At 36.4% G+C, this 20,707-nt stretch overlaps 3 protein-coding genes across 3 annotated transcripts; 1 reads left to right on the plus strand and 2 right to left on the minus strand.

Moving 5' to 3' along the window:
- Positions 1-337: 337 nt before the first annotated feature.
- On the minus strand, positions 338-11,715 carry LOC117318422 (the record flags this gene model as incomplete). Its single annotated transcript, XM_033873411.1, is given in 4 exon segments — positions 338-555; positions 2,085-2,239; positions 2,336-3,381; positions 11,455-11,715. Coding segments are annotated over 3 exon segments (1,418 nt in total), but the record flags the coding sequence as incomplete, so codon positions are not given.
- On the plus strand, positions 3,572-6,366 carry LOC117318424. The gene is made up of 3 exons (XM_033873413.1): positions 3,572-3,872; positions 4,376-4,528; positions 4,818-6,366. Exons 1-3 carry the CDS (start codon positions 3,656-3,658, stop codon positions 6,083-6,085), a joined length of 1,638 nt encoding a protein of 545 aa, XP_033729304.1. The 5' UTR covers positions 3,572-3,655; the 3' UTR covers positions 6,086-6,366.
- LOC117318423 lies at positions 6,871-11,265 on the minus strand. Its single transcript, XM_033873412.1, has 3 exons — positions 10,938-11,265; positions 9,499-9,727; positions 6,871-9,021 (listed from the first exon to the last, which is right to left on the minus strand). Exons 1-3 carry the CDS (start codon positions 11,119-11,121, stop codon positions 7,602-7,604), a joined length of 1,833 nt encoding a protein of 610 aa, XP_033729303.1. The 5' UTR covers positions 11,122-11,265; the 3' UTR covers positions 6,871-7,601.
- Positions 11,716-20,707: the final 8,992 nt, after the last annotated feature.

Here is a 20,707-nt window from a genome sequence, read left to right on the forward strand (position 1 = left end):
GCTGTGAAAAACACCCAAGTTGAACAATTGAATGTGTTTGGTACTATTTTACATTAAGACCCCCCCCTCCCCGGCCAGTAGAACACAGCTACTAAAAGATGTACAATTTTACAAAAACAAACCCACCCAGTAGCACACCGCTACTATATACTATAAGATATATACATAGTGTACATTTATTTTACAAAGACAAGCCCCCACTAGCACACATAATGTGACATATTAAGATAGATTTAGTTCTGATCTTCAATGGCTAATGTACGTATGAGTAACTCATAATATCATGTTCAAAACTTTGTCTAGATGTCTCTGCAGAGATTATGATCATTAGACTTACCGATTATATTCGTTTAGACAGATATCTGCTATAGGCACGCCATCATGACAATATCCACACTTTTGGCATGAAGTCGAAAAGAAATGTCGCAGCTGTCCCTCAATGAGTGGCATCACCCTAGTTCCTTCTGCACTGTACATGTCGTACAAGGGCGCCAGGTAGAATTTTGCTGCTGCAAATTGCCCTGCCTCACACAGACGCAGAGCGTGCCAGAGATGCTGTAGGCAAAACAATGCAAATCATTTCTGAATTAATTATTATTCGTACCAAAATTTCTCCACAAACTTAAACAAAACATAGTCTGACACATTATAATGCGCTACTGGATATTGATGTACAGATAAATATCATAGGAAAACTAGACTGAAACCATTCATTAAAAGAGCTCAATAAACCCCTTGGTACATCACTCACAATCGTAACTTATACAAGAGGCCCAATGGGCCTGTATCCCTCACCTGACTCTACAGCAAATTTGCAGTTGACTGGGATCATTTCTACAGATACTATGCTGATAACCAATTTATTCAAATAACAGAGTAAGCTAGGTTTATTCATGTCAATAAATATTATAATTCTTCATTCCAGCATACTATTGGCCTAATATCAGGTCTTGGTGACACTTGGCTATGGCAAGATTTTAAAATATTTCAACCCCGTGACCTTGAATGTAGGTTATTATTTGAACAAACTTGGTAGCCTACACCCCAGCATGCTACAGACAGGCCAAACCTCAAGTACCTGAGCCTCTTGGTGTTTGAGAAGTCTTTTAGCCTATTTCACCCATGTGACTTTGAAAGAAGGTCAAGGTCATTTATTTGAACAAACCTGGTAGCCCTTCACCCCAGCATGCTACAGGCCCAATATCAAATCCCTGGACCTCTTGGTTATCAAGAAGAAGTCGTTTGAAGATTAAGGCCTATTTGACCCACGTGACCTTGAACGAAGGTCAAGGTCATTTATTTGAACAAACTTGGTAGCCCTTCACACCAGCATGCTACAGGCAAAATATCAAGTCCCTGGGCATCTTAGTTATTGAGAAGAAGTCGTTTGTAGATTATAGCCTTTTTGACCTACGTGACTTTGAATGAAGGTCAAGGTCATTTTTTAAACAAACTTGGTAGCCGTTCACTCCAGCATGCTACAGGCCCAATTTCAAGTCCCTGTGTCTCTTGGTTATTGAGAAGAAGGTGTTTGAAGATTATAGTCTATTTGACCCATGTGACCCTGAATGACGGTGAAGGTCATTTATTTGAACAAAATTTGTAGCCCTTCACCCCAGCATGCTACAGGCCCAATATCAAGTCCCAGGGCCTATTGGTTATTGAGAAGAAGTTGTTTGAAGACTATAGCCTATATGACCCATGTGACCTTGAATGAAGGTCAAGGTCAATTATTTGAACAAAGTTTGTAGCCCTTCACCCCAGCATGCTACAGGCCCAATATCAAGTCTCTGGGCCTCTTGGTTATTGAGACGAAGTCGTTTGAATGAAAAAGTTGACATCGGACGGCCGGCCAGACGACGGACGCCGCACCACGGCATAAGCTCATTTGCCCTTTGGGCAGGTGAGCTAAAAATGAGAGAGAAATTTTAAATAGAAAAAATAACATCAATTCATTGCATACATGTATAAATTGTATGTACTCTAATAGATACAAACACTGTATGAAATGGAAATGAACAGCAGTAGGAAACAGTGGCATTGTTATAAAAAAATAATTGGTAATTAAAGAAAACATGACTTACTCCATATGTTTCAGGGAATCTTTGTGCTCTGTCTTCCAACAGATTTCGAATGGGTCGGAACAGGCATATAAGGTACTGGCCGTTAACTAACTGGTCCAAGTTGCATGTGTTGTTTAACCGTGTCAATGGATCTAGCCTTCCACCATGAGGAACACCTACAAAGATTGACGAATAAATTATTACTAATATCAAAACACTGCACTAGAAGGAAACTTTACCAATACATGTGAAACTTGTCAAATTGTTTTTACCTTGAGGTCGGCTTTCAGGTGGTCGGGTTGTAATGTTTGACTGCAGTTCCTCACCCTCTGATGATGTTGCTTCATCGCTATCTGGACCCATGTCAGTCGAGCTGGTCGTATAATTGTGATCGCTGATAGGGATAACATTGGGATGATTCTGAGAATGACTTCTTTCTTGCCTCAACATAATATTTATGTAGCTTTCCTCATTGTTTGTTCCATTCACAGAAGTTGGCTGGAAGATATCTGAGAGCAATACTGCTTCCTCGTCTGGACATGGCCGAGCCTCACATCTCAGTGTATCATTGGTGAACTGGACATCAGCTCCTCGTCTGATGCCCTCCTCTTGTATTATGAAGTCAGTTCGTGGTAATTTCATAAGCATTAATGGCGGGTCCACAGAAGATAGATTCTGATGATTTGTGGTACTATCAGCCATCGTTGCACACCTTCTCCAGGGATCTTGTAAATCATTAGAGGGAACTTGATGTAAACCGTCTTGCAGCTTTACAGAATATAAAGCCATCAATATAATCAAGCCTACAAAGCGCCATTCTATATCATTCCTATCACTGCTTTGACAAGAAGACATCTTTGTTTCAAAAGCAATGCTGCTGGCTGGATCATTAGGAACATCACTGGTAGGATTTGGATGTACAGAATTGTCTGCTTCTTCCAAACAAACTGTGTTCTCTGGCGGGTCATCAACTAGGTTGGTACTTTGCGAAATTCCGGTTATGGAAGTGGTTGTGTTGTTGGTTGCAGTTCCAGCTATGGGTATCGTCCAAAAATCAAACCTTTCCAGATTTGTCGTATCGTGTCTATGGTCTTGATCCATTCCCTCATGTGGTTGTGGGCAGGACTCTACCACCATTCCCTCACGTTGTGGGCAGGGCTCTACCACCCCTCCATCAGGTTGTGGACTGGAGTTTACCACCTCTCCCTCACGTTGTGGGCTGGAGTTTACCATCCCCTCATGAACTTGATTTTCCATCCTATCATCTTTGGTCTCTGGAATGACATTATCACTTGCCAAAGGTACTGTTCCTGCCATTCTGTAATGAAAATAAAAGAATTATACTTCCTTATCCATGTTTTGCATTTTATCTTAATAATATATATAAATCGCTGTATACATAGTTAAAGTTATAGCCCTTTCGCCAACAGATTGCCAATGTAATCACAGGGGCATGTTTAGTTTTATATTACAAAAAATAGTCAGAAATACCTATTCTCGAAGTCGGTCATCCGGGTACTTGTCACGTGACTGAACCCGGAAACGAAACCGCCATATTTGTTTGGGGGTAAAGTGGGGTAACGCGGTTGAAGATGCCGAAAAGCTGTTGTGTGTCGGGATGCACTGCAAACAAGAAGAAGAACCCGAATTTCAAGTTCTTCATTATACCGTCCGATAAACTCCGACGATCTAGATGGTTGTCAGCCATCAACAGAGCGTTTTTAAACGCAGACGGAACGATAAATAATGGCAAAGTTTGGTCTCCACCATCAGCACATTGTTACGTATGCTCGGCACATTTCATTTCTGGTGAGTATATTTTTGAATTAATACTATCATCTCCTTTATACACACGTAATTATGCAACGGCGTACATTATATCGGCAATATCATATATTGATATATTTACGTATCTCTAAATGAAGTGATAAAACCTTAACTCAATGCCAGTCTACAGTAGACAGAATGTTTTCTGCACAGCATGTCTACTCGCGATCGTTTCCGGTACGGTGTTATTACAAGTAGTATTGCACAACTCGTCATTTAATAACAAAATTCAAAATAAATTATATAATTTTTAGCTGTACCACTGATGGTCAGGAGATAAATGGCTGAATCATTTAACTGTTTAATACAAGGTTGAATACCAACCTCGCTGTCACCGTTTTGGAAGACTTCTTTTAATTCTTGAAACTATACAGTAAGTTTACAAACTATTATAAGTGGCATCTGAAAATTAATCCCATTACAATCAAGTTTCTTGTGCTTTGGTTGTTTGAAATCATTCCATAACTGTATTTTTTAAATTTCAGGTGAGAAGGTAAATGATCCTCGGCACCCTGATTATGTGCCTTCTGTTTTTCCTCACAATGAAAACAGAGTCTCTGATGCAACATCATCAAAGTCTACAGGAAAGATGGATCGCTATCAAAGGGTCATGAAGAGATCAGCTAATACAAGTTCAGGTGTGTAATAAATTACATGTACCTATCAATAGAATAACTATTGATTTGTTGCATAAATACATGCAGTACAGATTACTTCCCTAGTTATATTCATATTGTATTATTACAACTCAAAATCATTAAGTGAGTATTTATAAAGAAAAAAATATTGAGAATCACAGTGAAACCAATAATATGGAATGGAAATAATTCTTAGTATTTCTTTATAAATTCAGCGAGACTTTCCAGTGTTCTGAGACAGTATATTGTGTATCTACAAAGTATGTAATGTTTTTTCCTCTATATTTAGCTACATCACATGTGAGAAAGAGGCTTAAACTGAACAACCTACCCATCCCTGAGTCTGAAAACAACGAGGAGGATGGAAAGATAACTGAACCAGATCATGTTGTAACTGAACCAGATCATATTGATGAACCAACAAACAAGGATGATGAAGAACATGTGACATTTGAATCCTCAATGTGTCTGGAAGAGAGTGTTGATTTTAATGTTTCGGAATTTGAAACCCCAATGCAACGAGCAATGGAGCCATCAGAGAGAGAAATGCTGTACGCAGAGATTTCCAACTTGAGGCATGAGCGGGATCAGGCACTTGACCAGGTGAAATCTCTTGAGAAACTCTTAAGTGCTTCTTCCCTGTCTTCAGAAAGTGTGGCAGGAAATGATGATGCTTGCAAAAACATGATTGGTATAAGCTGGGGAGCATTTTTGAAAATTTTCCTTTTTCTTAGTACTTTCATGAATGCAACAAACAACAATCTACCATTGAAGGAACAGTTATTCTTAACTCTTATCAAACTACGACACAACTTATCTTTTGATTTCCTTGCTCATGTGAAAGGAATTCCAAAAACAACTGTGTTGGATTACTTCTGGAAGTGGATTGACTTGATGCATGCCAAATTAGGTTTTCTTGTGAAATGGCAAGACAGGGAAATCATTTTTAAAACTATCCCACCTGTGTTTAAGGAGAAATTTCCACGCTTAACTTCAATTATTGATTGTTTTGAAATTTTCATGGAGGCACCTAGAAATTTATTGGCAAGAGCACAGTGTTTCAGTAGCTACAAGAGACATACTACAGTGAAAGTGTTTATCTCTTGCAGTCCGCTAGGTTCTATAAACTTCTTGTCTAAAGCGTGGGGAGGTCGTGTTTCAGATGTACAGATTGTGCGCGACTCAAATTTTATAGATCCAAAATATCATTTGCCAGGTGATCAAATTTTAGCAGATCGTGGTTTTACGCTAGCCGAGGACTTTGCAACAAAATGTTCAGCTGAACTTATAACACCAGCTTTCACGAAAGGAAAAAAACAATTGCCAGCTTCAGAGGTCGAAACATCTAGGAAGATATCTTCTGTGAGAATTCACATTGAACGAGTTATAGGACTAATGAAGAACAGGTTTACCATACTAAAGGGAACCATGCCAGTTAGATGTGTTCAGAGTTTGAAAGATGAAAGTTTGGAGTCTGCTGAATCTAGTTGTGATAAACTGATAACTGTTTGTGCTGCATTAACCAATCTAGGTCAAGGCATTGTGTACAAAGGCTGAGGTATTTTATAACTGTATGATACTATTTAGTTGTACATGTTGGAATATTTCAAATTCTATGGATATTTTTGAAATAATCAGGAGAATGTCTTTGAAGTTAATTTTTGCCAGGATACAAAGTCTATAGGATGCTTAAGCTTTTACAAATAAATATTGTTTCAAAATCTTATATTGTATTATTGATCAACAATTTCAAAAAAATTTTGCAAAACCGTCAACTATCTTGTAATTAACAACAGTTTTGTCACTGGTATGTAAAATAAATTTAAAGTAATTCTTTATTCTTGAGTTACTATTCTTTATCATCAGTGTTTGCTTCTTTCATCTAGTAAAATTATCACGAGAAGACATTATAAATAAAAGGGACCCATATGCCAAGTGTATAGAATGTATCAACACATGGGAATTAGCTAATATAGTTGTTTTATGTGTGTTGGGATTCATCCACCAGACATTTGATGGATATAACTTAAATCGGAGAAAACAATGACAAGTCCAAATTCACACACGTGTATATATATAAATACTTAATTCCATACCTGTCCTATGAGGGGTGATCATGATGGTCCGCAAAGAAAAGAGGACTTAATTGGACTATATAGATAACCTGGTGCGCATGTCAATTATATAATTATAAAGAGAATTTTTGCCCTAGTTTAGAATTTAAATGCTAGAAAAGTAAAAAAACAAATGTGAACTTTAACTGTATTGGTATCCTGGGCAAAATGTCCCTTTAAAACATTATTGTACACACGCATACATAGAAGGAACAGAAAAAAAAAGACTTTTTAAAATTCAAATGATTCTTTCATCATTCATCTTTTATATATTAACATCAAAAAAATAAATCCAACAAATTGAAGAACATATTCTGCAACTTAAAACATATTGCAACACTATATATATATATGAATATCTAGTACTACTATCACGATCTTGCACAGCCTAACGCACAATTCTCATACATTATAAATATATTATCCATGGGCATTTATATATAATTCATTTGGGTCTAGTACTATTCTGTATTCACAACATTGCACAACCTATACACCACATATCTTTGAATCAAAATCGAAAGAGTTATTTCAATTTTTTTGTTATACATATGAGATCATGATCATAAATTAATAGTAATAACAAGTATAATACACAACCTCCTAGCAATATATATAAACAGAACTGTGAATCAAAGTCATAAGAAATATTTTGAATCTTTTGTTATATTGATCATGCAGTTGATCTTATTTGAATAGGTCTATATCTGAGATCATGATTGCAAATTAAAAGTAATAACAAGTATAAAACACAAAATGTTCTGGCATATCATCATCAGTAATTGTGAAATAAAAGAGAAAATTTCACTTTCCATCACTTTTTTACAGGAAAGCATTATTGATTTTGCCAAATATACATTAACACTAGACACTACATATCGAAGTCACTTCATAGTTCACAAGATACACCCGAAATCCCTGGGAATACATAGCAAAACCTTTCACATTATGTCAGAATGTCACAATTTCTGTTTTTTCTTTTGCTGTCTACATTTAGGACAGTACCATGTTTTGGATTTGGGTAGTCTCTTTAACTTCAAGCACGCTGGATGAAACCAGTCATCACATCTATCACATCCAACCATGTCTGCATTGTCCTTCGTGGTTTTACATAAACAGAATGTTTTGTCAGCATCTTTCTGAACTATGTATCCAGTTATGTTGCCAGACTTGTTTACATTGCTGTTTTCAATCTTTCTGGTCAACAACTCTGGTAAAACCACACACTTCCAAAACTGTTCAAGACTTTCAACCATTTCGTCGATAAAGGCATCGTCCCTTCGAATACGGCTAATTACACAATCGTTGGGGCTCCATACCACAAAATCTGTGTATTGACCATCACAAGCGTACATCTGTAGCTGTACTTGTGCAAAGTACTTGTGGTTTCTCTTCACACTGAATGTGTCTGCATCCAGACAGAAAGTTTTGTCCTTTAAAGCCTCCATCAATGTTGTTTGTCTCATGTTGTATGGACATTTAATTTCCAGAAGGCCTTTCCCACAACACTCACAAAACACATGGCCATCTGGTGAAGCCCCAAGGAAAGGTTTACTGAAAGAAATACAAAATCCTGCCTTTGCCACGTTTAAGTTCACATGCTTATGAGATATGTCTTTCAAAAAGATCTCTCCTTTTGGAATAATATCTAGCTCACCGCTGTCTTCCACTTCCATCAGAAACTGATACAGTTTATAAGCATCTTCTTCATGCTGCTTTCCCCAATTCAATGAAGGTACATTTGGTGATGACGTGTTGGGAATGCATATCTTCTTCAAGAGGGAAAGTGACGGATTTGATGTTGAAGTATGCAGTACCTCCCCTGCAACTGAGGCAGTGATGCGGCCAGATCTCTGATGGTGCCAGGCTAAGGAACTTGATTGGCTCCTAGTAATGTCCTCCACCTTCTTTACTTCATCAACTGTTATTTTGAAATTTTCAATGGTTTTCTCAGATAACTGCAAAAAGTCTTCATCTGACATCATATTGTTTCTTTCATTAAACATGTTCCTCAAAGAGGGTGGTAGTTTATCTTTTACCAGTTTTGGTCCTAGTCCAACAAAAGGCCCCGCATACTCCTTGAAGGCACTAAGTCCAACTAAATTTTCCTCCAGGCTACTTAAAGACTCTAAAAATGTCTGTTGCTCTTCCTCTGTTGATGGTGTAGGTTGAGTCTTAAATTTCTTATTAGTAAGTCTATCCTTAGCTGCCTGTTTATAAAACTTAATGTCCGATATTGGTGCTGGCTGCACATCCTTGGTGAAACACTGGTTCCATAGACACGATTCATCGGTGCAGGTGGACCTTGTATATCCGAAACGGACCGCTGCTTCCATCTTGAACAACAGGGCGCCAATGTGAGAACAGGTCTCTCCGAGTCTACAAAATTTAAAAACAAAATAAACATCAAATAACAAGCTAAAAAAAATGATAAATGACATAGCCGAATCATGGAAAATAAATAATAGGCATTATGTTTCACATTTTATGGATATAATTTATCATTCAGTCTCATTTCTTCACAATTTATTGGTAAATTTTCTACACGTTTCCATTATGGCCTTAAATATCTTCAATGTTGTTAAGTTACTGAATAATGCAATATGATCATTTTTTAACACAGTTATTTGGTCAAGAATCCTGTACGTATAAGTAGGCATGGCATATTTGCCATTTTATTAATTTTAATATACCAGATATTGAATTATTTTAATTCATTAAGACAACTCATTGAGTTTAAGTATAAACAACACTTATGTAATTTAAAAGACTTCAACTTTTTTAAAACTTGCCCTCTGATCCATCTCTAATTAGTCATAAAACAAATTTACGATGGGACGTACACAGATTACTTACCCAGCCATACAGTCGCAATGGGCAGTGATAACTGGTCCATTTCTCTTTAAAGCAACCCAAGGGTGATGAGGCTCGTCTGTCACTCTCCATGATGGTTTCACATCTGCCTTTGCAATCACATGTCCACAGGTTGTCTTTCTATGAAAAACTGTCTGCACCCATCCAGATACGAAGAACACATGGGCATCAAGGGATCTGTAGTTTTCCATAGCCTCTGATGAATATACACCTGTTAAATAAAGCAAAACAAAAATTAACAACACTAGTGATATAATTTTCTAACCATTTAAGAACCTAATGAATGTGTCATAGAGCTTGAGGCATTTTGCATATTTAAAATGAAGACCTTGAGGACCAATGAACATGTAATTATAAATTCTAAAGTATGAATATTTTTTCTATATATTATTTCTATTTCAACATATGTATGTGTTAAAAATCTTTACATGAACTTGGGTAAAATATAATTAGAAGTGTTTTGCTAATAGAAATGAAATAATGTTAAGGCCAAAGTATATATATGTTTGTGAGGGATTCAAATTCCTGTTCCATGATTTTTTGAGAGCAGGTACAAATTGAAGTTATATTTATAATTATGTAAAAGTTCAAGGAGTAGTAGTGTGCAGCCAGCTGGGATCAAACCCGTGACCCTCGGCTTACTGGTCCGCCACTCTTCCAACTGAGCTAAAGGGAAATTCCCCCTAGCCGGAAGTAGAAGGCGACCACACAACTATGTACGGTATTTACAATTAAAACCTGGCCTGCTACACTTATAAACTATATATATGCACAGTACTGGAAGTAGGAAAAACACTCAATTTTGGAGACATAAATATTGTAACTATCACATACAGTATAATCTGTATACAAATGTATTTTATTTTTTATTGCATGTGTATTGACTTTTAACATTTATTTATATACTTGGAGGGATCCCGGAGGGGCTATCAAGATTAGATAAAGTGGAAAATGGCCCAACATGTAGACTAGGAAACAACATGCATAATATTTCATTTTGACATAATAAGTAGTTGATATCTTTAAATTTATACACTGTGTCATAATATAGTTATATATGAACCGTTAAACCGACTGAATTTTATAATTATTGTGCTTGAGCTAGGTAGGCCAATGTCATTTATTAAACTGAATCCAGAAACCAATGTGTCAATTATTTAACTTTGTACCGGTGCTTTGATTCATATTGCTGCCGGCGTGCTATATTTATTCACCTGTGGAAGGTGTAGTGTCACGGTTCGTGTGTCACTGTTTGCTTTGTGTGCCAAAAATAGAATTCATACCTTCCAAAATAAACATGTTAAAACAGAGGAAATAACTACTAATACAGCCTTATTCGCGTGTCCTTTTGTTAAGCAGGTGCCCCAGGGTATATCTGTGATTATATATTGACTATTTATTAGCAGTGGTTAAATACTCACGAGGAAATTTGATGAGGTAACTGTAAACATCGTTGTACTGTAATGGCGGCCATTGCTTCGGGTCATTGATCCAGGTGTCAGCGGGGACCTTGTAGGGGCAGATATCTTCACCAATAATATGCAATTTTTCAATATACCGTCCCTTAGCATCTGGGGGTAACTCTTCTTGATATCCGAACGACATGATTAAGAAATATCATAGCTTGACTCAAAAATATGGCAGATGAAAATGGGACGTACGTAATTTAGCAACAATTTCCCCAGCTTACCCCCAAACAAATATGGCGGATTTGTTGCGAAGAATTGTCACGTGACTGTGACGTCATGCCGACATCGAGAATGACATGCCCTGTGATGTAATCGTCATTTTTGATGGAATTGGAAAACGACGAAGAATTCACACGGACTTTTCCTATAGGCCTACTGAGAAGCATCTGTTCGGTATTGTTTTTAACCGCTAATATACAAGTTGGTCGTTTTCCCAACCTGATAATGTGTCACTGTGTATCTTAATTACCTTGGTCTCGATTCCTCCTGGTATATTTCATCTACAAGGCCAGCGAGGGAAGTTAATCTGCAGTCGGAACACCTCTGGCATTAACAGGGTATACCCGGTAGGCCTATAGGCTATACTAAATACAGCCAGGTACGTATATATGCATATGCCTACCCGGAGAAGTACGTACGTTATGTCATAAGATGCGGCTATTCGTGTTTAACGTTAATTATGCGGCTTTTAATGTTTATTGTCGATGCTTACCCCGCCAAAGAAGAACAAGCTAGGGGTTATGCAGCCACAGGTGCCTGCCTTAATATATAAGAGTGCATATAAAAAGTCATGCAGGCACCTGTGATCAGAGATAGACCTTTAGGCCTATACTAAATATAGGTCTCTGGCTTCCAGAATGGTTCAACCATAATGACCTATTCAACCCAAAAAATAACGATATAAAAATCAAATCAATCTGTTCAACCGAGTTTATTTTAAAAGAACAAACATAGATGATCGAAGATATAATTATTCCTCCGTGAATTATAAAAACGACACAATATAAAAACGACCAAGCTATGCTCTGTATCTGTAGGAATGAATAGTTGTAGTTTTCTGGGGTGTTTTGTAAACTTCGCAATATTTTTGGTAAAAAAAATGAACGTAATGGAATGTGTGTAGACACTCTATTTACACCATTATTCCATAGAGACAGAGACGTGTATATATATGATATGAGTAATAATTATATGATAGGAAATATTACATGTTTAGTAAGAATTCGAAAGAACAACAATAGTTAAAGAGATAATGGATCATATTAAAGAAAGGTTTTTAGAAACACATAATTAAGTTTATTTAAAGTTTGATTAGTATGTGAATCTCATTTAAGGATTGAATCTTGATTTGGTCGATTTCATGGGGTCATGAATTGAGTTGCTCTTGAGACAAATTTAATGAACTGCGAAGCAGTTCATGTTGAATTCGTCTCAAGAGCAACTCAATTCATGATCCCATGAAATCGACCAAATCAAGATTCAATCCTTATATTTCAATTGGTTTTTTTTCGAATAAAAAAGTCGGTCTAGATATTAATGTCTGGAAGCTTGTGCAAGTCCAATTGGGGAAAAGCCCGAGGAGTTCCGGATTGTGCATGTCTAGTCGGTCGAGTAAAATAGTCCGCAATATTAGGATTAAAAACAGCATTAATTTGTCAAAATAGAAGTATTTAGCATATCTGGTCTTTCATAGAATACAAGAATACATTATAAATTTGATAATTTTAATAATTATTCCATGTTTGTAACAACAATGTAGAAAAAGTGAAATTGTTTCGCGGAAGGATTTTAACCATGTATTCATACGCACTGATCAGTGTTAATCTGGTCAAATTCATGAGCAAATGAAACAGATTAAGTTTGGTAGTTTCATTGAGTCCAACTTGAGTAGAAATTGAAATATTATTTATTGAATGACATTCATCTAGAATTGGTATGATACATTGATAAGCTCAAGTATTTCTTGATGTGTTGCCTTGATATTATCTACCTTTAAATAAACTTTATAATCATTAAGAGACTGTTGTGTCCTTGTTTTATGTTAAAATACTATCCAATAGACTATAATTTTAATAATGAGCGACGCGATACAATATATACAAGTCAGAGAAAAAAATTTCCAGTACTTTTTTTAAGAAATAGCAATAAAAGGGATTGTTTATGGACCGACCACAGACACAGGGCTATTTGATGATGGCGAGCTAAACAAATTTCTGTTCATCAAAAATTTCATTACCAACAAAACATAATTACACATCAAACAAAAATATTTGATTGATTAGATCAATTTTAACAGCAAAATGAAGCTGAAATTTTAGAGAGAAAAGTATGAAATTTTCAGTGTATTTCTCATACACTGGTTCATTGCAGTACTGGTACTTTTCTTTTGATAGAATTTAGAGCTGATCTCTGCTTGGACAAAAACTTGGCTAAGTTTCCTCAGACATTTTTACACTCTCCCAAAAAAATAGATAATTTAAATACCAAAACAAATACATTCATCACTGTGCACTGCACCAATATTCCACTCTTGAACAATAATGAATTCATATACATGTACATATATACAAGTCAGCTGAAGGGTCGAAAATGTCGTTCGCGCACTTTCTCCCACATTTCAATTTCTGAAAGTTGACAGATATAGATAATTACATAAAGTCCTTTATATCAGACTCACAATAAAGATACATAATAAATCAATATATTATATGCCATATTGTTCTCTATGTTCTGACTGTAGCTGTATAATTGAAATAAAGTTCTTAATTTTTCCAGTGGTTGTCCAACTTATGTTTTAAAGAATTAGTATTTATTGCTGACACTACATGTTCTGGCAGTTCAATCCAAATTACTTATACTGTTCTGATCGAAAATAGTTTTCTTAGCATTGCTCGTTTAGGAGTGATATTTGAGAATTAGTTACAGGGGGGTGTCATTTTTACCGAATGTTATTAATTTTGAGTTTCAAAGCTCGTCAGTACATATAAAAATCAATACATTGCACACTTGGCGGGCATTGCGTAATAGCAGTGTATATTGGACAAACTAAATTGTATAGTGAATGGACAAATCAAGTAAGACACTAGACATTATATCGTGCGGCTGCCTGGAGCTCCCTTAACTGTCACTTTTTCGGCATAGCCGTCTAATTTTGTTTTGGCCCCGGATATGACGCGACAGGTGGCGTTACTGGTCAAGATGAAGTATGTGATTGGTCAATGTAGCGGTTAATGCAAAATGCAGATATACAGTTAAAAACGAAACAAAGTTAAAGGGACCTCACGATAAACCAATCTTTATTTTGTATTTTTTATCATATTATTTGGTATATCTTTTTAAAAAATAACCTTCTGAACAATAACCATACGAATTTGATGATGTATGTACATAAAAACATCAATTATCAATTATTAAAAGGTTATCACTCTGAATATGCAAATTTTGTGACATATACGATAAACGCATGCGCACAACAAACTAAAACACATGGAAACAAAAATGGCTTCCAATGTAAATCGACTGCGGTTGAAACGATAACAGCTTCCGCAATGAATAGAATAATAGGAAAATGGGTCAAACACAATCCTAGAATTAAACTTGGGAAGCAGTACAATAGATTGTAACAGTTCAAACATGAAAACAGCAGTAATACGGACGCCGCTCGTATTCTGCTTGATTGTTTGATATTAGGTCACGACAGTCTCGATAATATTTACACAAACTCTGTAATATTAACACAAACTTGGTAAAATTAACACAAACTCGGTAATATTAACACAAACTCGGTACCAGTACAAACAGTGTTTACACTTATTTACACATAAATATGTGTGCCGTAATGTATACAGAACGCGTTATTTAACATTTAAACCACTGTATAATATCGTTATCCAACTAACCCAGATGGAATATAGATATCGCCATGTAAACTATCGTGTGTTTGTGTTGCCACGGTTTCAAAACAGTCCCGTAATGATTTAAAAATAATTTCCGCGCTAAATTTAGAGGGGGATTCCCAACTAAATCGAGTGGTCAAGCTGGAAATAGGGATTAGCTGTGAACATTGGGACAGCACAGAAACATAACTGGAAAGAACTGGAACTGAATAAGTGGATGCATCTATTCAAATGACACATTTGCAGTCTTATTATCACCAAAAATGATTCAAACTGATATAATTTTGTTATCCGTGCTGAAACTGCGCATTTATTAAGTACAATGTAGTTCGTTAATTTATTTCACCAGTAGTTTTACATTATAACCACCAGCATTAAAACTATGCCGTTTATCTTTTTTAAAGATATTTCTTGTTTATAATTATCCTGAATGTAGATGTGGTAGTCCATAGACTCCTATCTTTACCTTTGTCTCCGCTCCTCATATGGTAGGCATTGTCGATCGGCAAAGATGAGGGAAATAGGCACGGAGAGGAAACAAGTGCATGGACGAGGGAAATAGGCATGGACGAGGAAATGGGCATGGACGAGGAAAATGGTGTGAACGAGGGAAATGAGCATTGAGAGGGAAATAGGTATGAACGAGGGAAATAGCACGGACGAGGGAAATGGGTATTGAGAGGGAAATAGGCATGGACGAGGGAAATGGAAGGACGAAGTATACCAGAAACTTGCTATCCCTTAACCTCGATCATACTAAACCGTTTTCATTATACCAATACAAACTGGAGAGACATTTCTAACTCTTTAGCGGCGTACGTCCTGTAACTTAGATGAAAAAAGAACCTACACAACCAAGCGAAGTCGAGCTAAGTATATGGCAGTTGTTTTTATATATGGTAGGCGTATATTTGTCTCTGCCCATAGTGAGCGTCACTTATCATTTTGTGAAAATATACATATTTGACCTTGAACTTTGAACCATATCAGGCATATTGGCTTACAAAATATATATAATTGTCCTAGTAAGTTAATCACGTGGCGACGACGATAGTGTAAAATAGCAAGTTCTATAATTCAAACAGAAACATATATAACACGTTTCTGATTCAAATCACAGAAAGAAAATGTGATTTCCATATTTTATTGACCTATTCGAATTTCAAAAAAGCCCGGGCGGTACCGGACTCTACCGGGCTGTATCGGCCTGTAGATAATATTACCGACGTAAACTTAACTTTGTTTTGACTTTTAAATAGTCACGGGGATTCCCATAATCAATCACACTCGTCTCATCCGGTACGGTACGGAATCGGCCGAGGTTAGGCGAATTAATCAATCGCAACATCTCGGGGAAATTTCCGGCAACACTCGGAAATCTACTCCAATCGCAACATCTCGGGGGGGAAATGAGTAGATTTCCGAGTGTTGCTGGGAATTAATCAGTCAGAGTAAGAGTCAGCCGCCACTTTCCGTACACGAAAATATGAAGTCGAACTGTAGCATTTTGGTTCCCTGATTAACTTCATGTTCATGGTATTTAAATTGATAACAAGATTAGTTGTAAAACTGTTACTTGTTGAATACCACGAAATTAGTTGAGGAATCAACTCGACCACTTATTCGCTTGTCAACATTTTTCAGTACAACTTACAGCGCCGTATAGAACTAGATATGCAGCATGTAGACCTTTGGGGAATGATCATGTCAAAGAGGAAATTGATTAATCCTGCTAGAGTAACAGAGATTTGCCAGGCACTTGCAACTGGTATATATACCACAAGGCATTTTCTTTAATTCTCTGCATTGAAAATATGTTTTGCCAGGTAACTATTATCTTAAGCTCATGTGACGGAATATAGTCGTAACAATATATAAATATTTAACTAAACTAAATTAATTGAATATTTATTAATTACTTATTCTACCGATTTTCACGGCAGCGGGGCCTACTTTTGTCCATTTGATTAATTCAGTCCTTTTGTATTGCATTTTTTTTCTATTGTTGTATGTCTCCTGTCTAAAAAATGACTCAAACCAGCAGGACGTCTTGAATTGTTCATTAAAGAAAATGCCCTGTGACATTTGGTGTCCATGTAGGAACCGAAGTTGAGGACACCCGAATCTACAAATTAAACCCCTTGCAGCGGCTTGGAGCTAAAATTCTCTGCGATATGATCAATTGTAGCGCTACCAACTAATTCCTCCTAATAACGTTGGACGCAAGAATGATGTTTAGATATTAATCAAATGACTCGAACCAGCAAGTCTTCAATTTTTCATTAAAGAAAATGCCCTGTGGCATATACATCCAACATGTTTTAATCAATTTCCTTGAAACTTAATGTATCTTTGTTTCCCTGCTTGGACTGTTTTTGCAAACATTATATTGCTCTTTACTTACCCAATTGCTTGTAGGGCAAGTGAATTTATATGCCATATGGTGATTTCTCGTCAGTTTGGTGTCAACATTTCATGATCATCTAAACAACTTCTCAATAATCAAGAGGCCCTTCATCTCAGGGTGTTGCAGAACCAGTATTAGGTCTCAACTTGGGCTTCATGGTCATTGAAAAAAGTTTTTTAAGCCTGTTTGACCTTTGTGACTTTGAATATAGGCCAAGGTCATTCATTTGAACAAACTTGGTAGTCCTTCAACCCAGCGTGCTACATACTTATTATTTTATATCAGGTCTCTGGGTCCCTTGGTTATTGATAAGAAGTTGTTTAAAGGGAAAGTTGATACCGTTCGGATGGCTGAATGGACAATGGGAGGCAAAGAGAACACTGCACAAAATCAACAACGATATTATAATTACATGCACATTTGCTAATATCAACATTAGTCAAAAGTGGATCCCAAGGGAAGAAAACATCTTTGCTGATTATCTAAGTCATTGGAAAAGTGACTTTGACTATTGGGGGTTGAAACATGGGTTTTCAAAAAGACGTCATTTTGTATGGAGAATTCACCGTGATGGCGTTGTATACATTATAATAGAAAGTGTGAAAAAATATTCATGGGACTTCAAGAATGAACACATTTGATTTTAAATCGGGGTCAGAATCCAGCTAGTTGGTTCCCCCACAAAGTCTAGGACAATTCAGAAAAACAAATAAGAAAAGACGAAGTACATAGTGTTGATACTTCTGGAATGGAAATCAGCAGTACAGTTCATACATATAGCATTGTACAGTATCACACAATTACTGGACACTAATCATATTATTTTTATCAATGCTTACTGTTAGATCAAATGGGATCACAAAGTAAACAATTCCATCGTTGGTGTCAAATTTGCAAGAATCACCAGGCCGAATTAAGACATTACCCCGTACTTGACTGCAGAGTGGAGTATCCTTTAGTTTTTTAAACATCAAAGACGTTTTACACTGTCAGCAATAACATGACTCTTGAAGTTCCAACACTGGTCTATTTTCAAATTTGAAAACTGGGATACAAATCTTTCCTAAGTACACTGGCTACATTTGATGCCTCCGTGTCGGGTGTGGATGTACAATGTATGCTTCACTCCATTTTGCGACAAAGTCTATAACCATTCGAGTGTATTTTTACCGTCATATTAGGCAAAATGTCAGCCCTCCCACCTCTTGTCGTCTCGTATTGCGATCAGTCATTGTATTCTTGTAATAGAGCTCATGGTGATTTCTAGGTTGTAGTCATGGCCAAATCGACAGTAGATCTATCAAGGTCATGACTACTATTTTGAACAGTTCTTGCAGATATGGCGAGTCATTCTTTTTCGGAACAGTAATACAATGCTATGCCAACACAATGATTCATTCTATTTTGGAACAGACAGATGGTAGAAACGCAACAGGATGGTCAGGTCGCACAGGGGTAACACACTTGCCTTTCCCCTAGGCGGCTGGGGTTCGATTTCCCGATTGGAGGTGAAAAGGTATAGGGTCACCTGCCCGACCACGTGGGTTTTCCCCGGGTATTCACACACTTAGACCTCTCGTGTGCTTCCATCCGGGCCAACAAGCGTGATTAATATAAGTTGATATACGCAGAGACTTATATACTTCTGTTTTGCTACGCATTGCACGAGCGGCTTCGCGCAATAACCATCGCGAAATGAAGAACGTTTAACGATAAATTGACATTGAATTAAATAAAATACTATCATTTTATAAATATACAAATACGATCATTTTACTTATTTATAAATGTGTCATTTTTCAGGCCGTCGTTGTTACACATCAGATTTACAATGGATGTGTTTGTATCTAATGATTTTACCCTGCCGAGATTTCTGCCCATATCGACTCCGATAGTTCAAACTCGCGCCTACTTTCTGAAACATAATTTCGAATTATTCGAACAGGTTTGTCAATATTTATTTAATTTTGTTCGAACTAACCGGATGTCGTAACATGTGACGTGAAAGAAACAGAAAACTTTATTCTTACTAAAACATTTATTTGGCATAAGCTTGTTCCAAAGTTATACATACACATGAATGTATATTGTCATGAATTTATATATATACTGTCAAATACATGTACCCAGAATCTATATTCATCAACTTAAACCCTACAATGAAAGTTGTTCTCATAATCACATTTATGTAGTTGAGGGCATTACAAATACATTTAAATCACACTCCCTGCTCTTAAGGGATTGAACCCGGAACCTCTGGAAAATTAGTCTTACGCCCGATCGAACTAAAGAAAAATTTCACTTTCGTCTAGCTTGATGGCGACTGGTATTTTCCGTGATTACAAATATTTTGAAAAAAGTAATTTTTGACAGTATATAAGAATAATATTACATATAGCCCAAAAATAAAGGAACGGTATATGAAGCTTCTGACAAATACATGATATGTCCATATAATATATACATGTATACTGTAACAATACTTTTGATATACATGTATATTATACAATTATAGCCTTTTGATGAGGTCGATGCATGGTTTTATTAACCGAAGAAAAATTATCGACCGAGGACGAAGTCCGAGGTTGATAATTTTTCTTCGGTCAATAAAACCATGCATCGACCGAAATCTAAAGGCTATAACTGTTTTATTATTTTTCTGGGCCTCATCTAGCTCGGAGATTTCATACGTTTCAAACTCCGCAGAAAGACTTTTACTTGTAAGGTATTCTCTAAATACTCGCACTGCCGTCGTGGTAACTCTTTTCGTGTTTGCCGCATCTGCATTGTTAAAGATTCTGTCTTTTTCATCCACTGACAGAGAAGCAAACCTGTCAGCCATTTCGACTCGTCTCGTCTGCGATTGTTTACAATCAAGATCACGCTAGACGCTTGACTGTTTATTTCAGTGCCCTTCTGAATCAAACGCTCAAATGACTAACATGCTCTGATGCTCTGCCGCGGTTTTTTCCCGATCTATTTATAGATGGATCGGTCAATCAACTTTTTCAATCAACTTTTATCGGTCGATCACTGTTTTAAGGATGGTCACGTGGGGTCTCAACGTCCAATGATATTGGCGCAAAAACTAACTAAAATAATAATATAATATAACTACATATGTTCAATTGTCTCAAAATAATAGTACCCTACTCTGAGAAAAAGAGATGTGTTGATTATAAAGAGAAATTCTGTTGAGGTGGAGTATGTGCATGGTTATGCAGACCTTAAGATATTAATCGAAATGAAACTGAACATACAATTCCAGGTTAATAAAACCATATTTCTGTTGAAATAAAAGTCCTTAATTGTACAATATATTAAGATATAGATATTAATAAAATTTAAAAAAATCATTTATAACATTTAGCAGAGAGTGCTATGACATTTCAATTGAAATAAATTTAATATCATAAGGA

This window comes from Pecten maximus, unplaced genomic scaffold (assembly GCF_902652985.1).
Source record: "Pecten maximus unplaced genomic scaffold, xPecMax1.1, whole genome shotgun sequence".
In the NCBI taxonomy this organism is placed as follows: Eukaryota; Metazoa; Mollusca; class Bivalvia; order Pectinida; family Pectinidae; genus Pecten; species Pecten maximus.